The sequence below is a fragment of the Trachymyrmex cornetzi genome, unplaced genomic scaffold (assembly GCF_001594075.2).
Source record: "Trachymyrmex cornetzi isolate Tcor2-1 unplaced genomic scaffold, Tcor1.1 scaffold665, whole genome shotgun sequence".
NCBI classification, from domain to species: domain Eukaryota; kingdom Metazoa; phylum Arthropoda; class Insecta; order Hymenoptera; family Formicidae; genus Trachymyrmex; species Trachymyrmex cornetzi.
Window position 1 is genome coordinate 94,887 of NW_017299987.1, and position 5,833 is coordinate 100,719.

General features: G+C 36.2%; 2 protein-coding genes across 3 annotated transcripts in view; one reads left to right on the forward strand and one right to left on the reverse strand.

Annotated features, from left to right (window-relative positions):
* The window catches only part of brun (trafficking protein particle complex subunit brun), a 6,255-nt gene extending 5,161 nt beyond the window's left edge, over window positions 1-1,094 (forward strand). The window contains 4 exon segments of the mRNA XM_018516933.1: window positions 62-218; window positions 300-477; window positions 547-770; window positions 851-1,094. Coding sequence (XP_018372435.1) covers window positions 62-218; window positions 300-477; window positions 547-770; window positions 851-1,042 — 751 coding nt within the window. The 3' untranslated portion in view covers window positions 1,043-1,094.
* Window positions 1,095-1,261: 167 nt separating this feature from the next.
* Window positions 1,262-3,302, reverse strand: Pif1 (Pif1 DNA helicase). Of its 2 annotated transcripts, none has more exons than XM_018516929.1 (2): window positions 3,237-3,302; window positions 1,262-3,144 (listed from the first exon to the last, which is right to left on the reverse strand). In XM_018516929.1, the coding sequence occupies exon 2, from the start codon at window positions 3,128-3,130 to the stop codon at window positions 1,262-1,264; it is 1,869 nt and encodes a 622-aa protein (XP_018372431.1). In that variant the 5' UTR covers window positions 3,131-3,144; window positions 3,237-3,302. The 2 variants fall into 2 exon arrangements, with proteins under 2 accessions (XP_018372431.1, XP_018372430.1); XM_018516928.1 differs by having other exon boundaries at window positions 1,262-3,158; window positions 3,237-3,268.
* Window positions 3,303-5,833: the final 2,531 nt, after the last annotated feature.

Consider the following 5,833-nt stretch of genomic DNA (forward strand, 5'->3'; position numbering starts at 1 on the left):
ATATATATATATATAAAATATATATTTTGTCTATAAATATTTTCTCCCTGACAATTTTTAGACCAGTGCAATTTTATCTTGTATTGGACGTGTCAAATATGACGAATCATGAAATGGAATTACACTATACACAAAGTAAATGTATATATATGGAAGGTAAAGAACCATGCAGAATTCCTGTTCCAGTTGACCGATGTCCACTTAATAAATTATCTATGGTAATAACGGAAATATCGCCTATTTAAAAACATACTGAAATGTAATGTAAGACATACTATTTTATCGTTTTGCGCTTATAGTTAAATGGTGCTGGTGATATAAGTGAACTCCAAAAAATATGTGCCGAACATATAGCTTCATTGGTTGATCTACGCTGGCAATTATTAGGTACTGAATCGACAGGGAAAGCAACTCTCTCTGGTATTACTCTAACTCAAGATATGTTGGATCTAGTGAGAATGAGTCCTCTTCAATGGGGTGCGTAAATACTGTTTACTATAAGTATGTGTATAATAAAGAACACTTAAAATTACTAACATTTTCCAGAAATAACTATCAACGATATTATTGTAAAAGCACAAGAGGAACTGTCATGTGCTTTGGGTGAATGCATCAGCGTTGGTGTTGGAGTGTGCAATGCTCTGGAACATCCTCTGAGTGATCTTACATTGTCCATTAATTTCTATCAGGACCATCATAACGGCGTTAACAATTATCAATTAGAAACAAGGTTATCCATAGCTGGAGCAAATAAAGTCGTGCTGCCTACTGTAAGTCACTTTTAATAAACGCAATGTATAACTGTATACGCACGTCTTACATTCTCTATTTTATTATGAATAAATAACAGTTACAGGAATACGGCAGAGCCTATCATGAATGTCGCGTAGTATTTTTCACTTCTGGTCAGTACAAAATAGATATTCAATGCAGTAGTAAAGAATCCGCTCCAAATTCTCCAATACTTTATTCGGAGCTTATAAATGCAGGGCATACATGGCGTTATATACCGCCCATTGAAATAACTGTCGACGATTATTAATACTGATATAAATATAAATCACTGTCATCAGTAAATTGTAATATTTGTAAAAAAAAACCGTATTAATTATATATGTGTGTGTGTGTGTGTGTGTAAAAATAAAGAAGATATTTACTTTAATGAAATTAATAATTGTTATATAATTCTTATTGCGTGTGTTAATATAAATTTTTTATTTCCAACAATTTATATATGTATACACTATAAAAAATATAAATATTATCTTTTACTTCCTTCCAACTTTACTTTCTTACCCAGAGGAATCATTTCCATCTCTTGTAAATTCCTCCTGAACTTTTTATAAAATTCTAGTACAGCTGTATTAGCCCATACCTGTTGGCTATTAAAATCTAAGACACGTAAACTTTGTAAGCTCTGAGCTCTTGAAAGTGCTACATAAGATTGACCAGCATCAAATACTCTCGACAAGCACATTTCCACACAATCTAAAGTTAAACCTTGACTTTTGTGAATTGAAAAGGCCCATGCTAACTTTAAAGGAATTTGTTTTCGATGTATAACAACAGCAAAATTAGTTTTGATAGCCCATTTTTCCATCTTTGCTTCATAATGTGTTCCTGATCGCAACTTAATTATAGGTATATCATTTTTAAAATCAATAACGACACCTCGAGCACCATTTACTAATCCACTATTAATATTTATATTTTTCATTAGCATAACTTGAGCGCCAACTTTCAGTATTAATTTGCCAGGTATAGGCAGCTGCTGATCCAACATAGATGTCGCAGAACTATCAGAATCTAATGCTGTATATACTTTACTCTCACCTTTAAGTTCATTCAACTGAAATTCATTGATTTCATCGGCTTCTTTTACATGAGAACATAATCTAGTTGCTAATATGCCATTACTTTCAATTTTTTGTTTTGCAGTTTCCTTTAAAATATCAACAATATCATCCGTAATTCTACCTATCCTAATGCTATTTAATATTTTTACAAATGCCTCGTCTTTTTGTCGATGAACAATTCGCAATTCAAAATTTAAGTGAACACACTTTTGCCAGGCCTCGCTTTGAAAACAAAATTTTGCTTTGTCATTAGTTTTAGAAATAGGAGGTAATTGAAAGAAGTCGCCACACAAGATTAATTGTATTCCTCCAAAAGGTCTTTCAGTCCTACGCACGTGTCTTGCCACTTCCTCAATCTTGTCAAAAAAATCACCATCTATCATAGAAACTTCGTCTATCACCAAATGCTTTGTTTTCCTCCATATTGAAGCTGAAGCTGGACGAGAGGCCAACTGGATACATCTTTCCTTGGTGCCAGTGCCCACACCAATGCCAGCAAACTTATGCAATGTAATTCCACCTATGTGGCAGGCTGCTACTCCAGTACTTGCTGTAGCCATTGTTACATCTGGAGGAAGGGCTGAGATTATTTTCTTTAACAGAAATGACTTTCCAGTGCCTGCGCTACCGGTGAAAAACACATTCTTGCCACTAAGCACTGTATTTAGGACTTGAGCCTGTTCCTCTGTCAGCTCTCCTGTAGTAGGATTCTCGTACAACTTTTTTGATGCAGATACTTTGGGACTATCGTCACTAAAATGTTTTCGCTTCCTGACTACGCTCGGCGATGGAGTGGTGACCGTTGCACGTGATACAGCCATAGCTTTTTCCTTGGCTCTGTTGACCTCTGCACTAGTAGCCGGACTAATATCTTTAACACCACCTTGCTGTACATTTGCAAAGAGCTTCTCGTGCAAAGGATCCTTCATAGTCTTTACTTCTTGGCCTGTCAGCTTGATAAATATAGTCTTTAAAAAATTAATCAGCTGAGAAGAGGGTGCATTCGATAGAAACAATGTACAGTTCTGTTCCTTGAACTTGATAGAAGCCTTTCCCTCGGTCATGAATTTATTAAATACCGATATACCTTTCAGAGGTAGCTTTGTGAGCACGTTTGCCTTCTCGGCGCGTACCTCTACGAGCATCTCGCGCTGACGATCTCGAATTAGACGTAGTGACGCCGTTCTGTGAGTCACTTTTCTCAGAATAGCTCCTTGTGCGTTCAACCATTCCAGGATAATGGTGCAAGTTAACGAGCAACCATCAGAATCCATGTCCTCACAAATACCTATAATCGTAGTCCTATTAAAGCAGAGTTGGCTTGATAAAAATGTAACAATTTTAATGATAGGGACAATATTTTGTAGAAATTTATGTCACCTATTCACGACATCAATACGAGCAAGCAGCGTGAAAACTGAAATGACGAACGGCGATGGGTAGTATTAATAACCGGAAAGCGCGCGTAATATGCGCCAGAATGCATAACTTTAGAAATTATAGGGACCTAGTGGACGATATTTTCTTTCTAGATATAACTAGAGAACGAGTTTTCTTGGACTGCGTTCGGATTCCCACCTGGGTGCTCCCCGGATGTCATATCATCTATATTCTATAGGTTTGTTCTTCTTGATACACGAGAAGTGTAAAGTGTATGTACACCATACACTTTTACACTCCATTTTTTGGGAGGGGGGAAAATGTCATGTAAAGTGTAGGCTTTTTAAGGAGAACGCCAAAGTGTACATACAACAGCTATTTACAGGGCTCAGTAAAATAACTGATACGACACACACACACACACGCGCGCGCGCACACACACACCTATTTAAAATATAAAATATAAAATAAGTTCCAGAAACTTATTTTAAATATAAAATCGTAGTAGTCGATAAAAGAGTGATACGATTTATTCGAAATAATAAATATAAAATAGGTTCCAAAAATTTATGTAAAATAATAAATAAGAAATACGTCGCAAAAAATTATTAAAAATATAAAATAAGAAATAGGACCCTAGAATGCATTTTACTTATTTAAAATATATAATAACTTTTATTTTAAATGTCAAAATAGCTTGCTTTTTTAAATTTGAATTTATTTTTGAAGAATATTCTTATTTTAAATAACAAATTGTTTTCGAAAATTTATTTAAAATAACATATTTTATATTTAAAAGAAGTTCTTGAAATCTATTTTTTATTTTAAATAAAAACTACATTTCAAAAACTAACTCAAAATATAAAATAAGAAATATGTATTTGAAATAAACGTTTTAAATAGGAAATACGAAATATTTAAATAATTTTATTTATATCTTGATACAGGGTGGGCCATCTATTGGTACGTTTTTGAATTTCGTCGTATGGCAACACCAAACGAGCTACAGACCCGAAATTTTGACAGTTTATTAGTCATACCGTCCGCGGCACGAAACAACATGTTTTCTCTTGAAGAGCGTTTTGAAATTTTAAAAACTTATTTTCAAAGTCAGTGCTGTGTCGCCGAAACTGTACGAATTTTGAAAAGAAATATGGGTCGTGATAGAGCACCCACCGAAGGAGCTATACGCAAATTGGTGAGGAAAGTTCGTGAGAAAGGGATGTTAGTGGATGACAGAAGTGGTCCCAGAGCTCGGACAGTGCGCACACCCGAGAATATTGAGGCTGTGGCCCAAAGTGTGAGACAGAATCCGACGACTTCAACTCGACGCCGATCGCAGCAACTGAGCATTAGTCGCACCAGCCTGAGGAGAATACTGCACAAAGACCTCGGATTATTCGCCTACAAGATCCAGATGACTCAGGAGTTGAAAGCAAATGACCATCCGCTTCGATATCAGTTTGCTGTGTGGGCTATAGACCAGCTCAATAATGACGTCGATTTTGGTCGAAAAATCATCTTTTCGGACGAAGCTCATTTCCATCTCGGCGGATATGTGAACAAGCAAAATTGCCGGATTTGGGGCTCGGAACAGCCACACACAATCGTAGAGAGACCAATGCATCCTCCAAGAGTCACAGTTTGGTGTGGATTTTGGAGTGGTGGCATAATTGGCCCATTTTTCTTCGAAAATGATGCTGGAAACGCCGTTACCGTCAATGGCGAACGCTACAGAGCCATGTTGACCAACTTTTTATGGCCTCAAATCGACACTATGAATGTGGACGACCTTTGGTTTCAACAAGATGGCGCCACATGCCATACAAGCCGACTTACCATCGACCTTCTGCGCACCAAGTTCAACAACCGCATAATCAGCCGTTCAGGAGATGTCAATTGGCCTGCGCGTAGCTGCGATTTGACACCGCTGGACTTTTTCCTGTGGGGTGCCGTTAAAGACCGATGTTATGCGGATAATCCAGAGACAATTCCAGCTTTGAAAAACAATATTACGACTGTTTTGAGTGAAATTGGCGCCGAGGTAGTCCAAAATGTCATTAATAATTGGGGTGACCGAATGGCATACTGTAAGGCCAGTAGAGGGAGCCACATGAACGAAATCGTTTTTCATTCTTGACGCGGATACTTTTAGCTTCACAACAAAAAAAAAATTAATAAAAAATATCAATGTATGCTCATTTGATCGCATTTTTAAAAACGTACCAATAGATGGCCCACCCTGTATATGAACATACATTTGAGTATACATTTATAAGTTTATAACATTTCCGGATTTTTACCATTTCAGTTTTTTTATAACTATAGCTTTTAATTAGTGTTATTATAGTTATACTTACAAGTAAACCTACCTTTGTGTGACTCGCCGATTTCATTGAAACTTTGCACACTTGTAGAGTAGGCAAAAATAATAGATATGTATTTTTTTTTATCGGCAATGATCAACATTAAAGGGGTGAAATCGACCTCCAAAGTTGAGGGTATTAGGGCATCGTCATGATGTTTCACATAAAAGTAATGTACCGATCAACACGAAACTATTACAAAATGTTTTTTTATGTTAGATAGTAAAGTTT

Excerpts from the sequence above, each read along its gene's own strand:
- Pif1 (XM_018516929.1), bottom strand. The coding sequence starts at position 3,130 with ATGGATTCTGATGGTTGCTCGTTAACTTGCACCATTATCCTGGAATGG.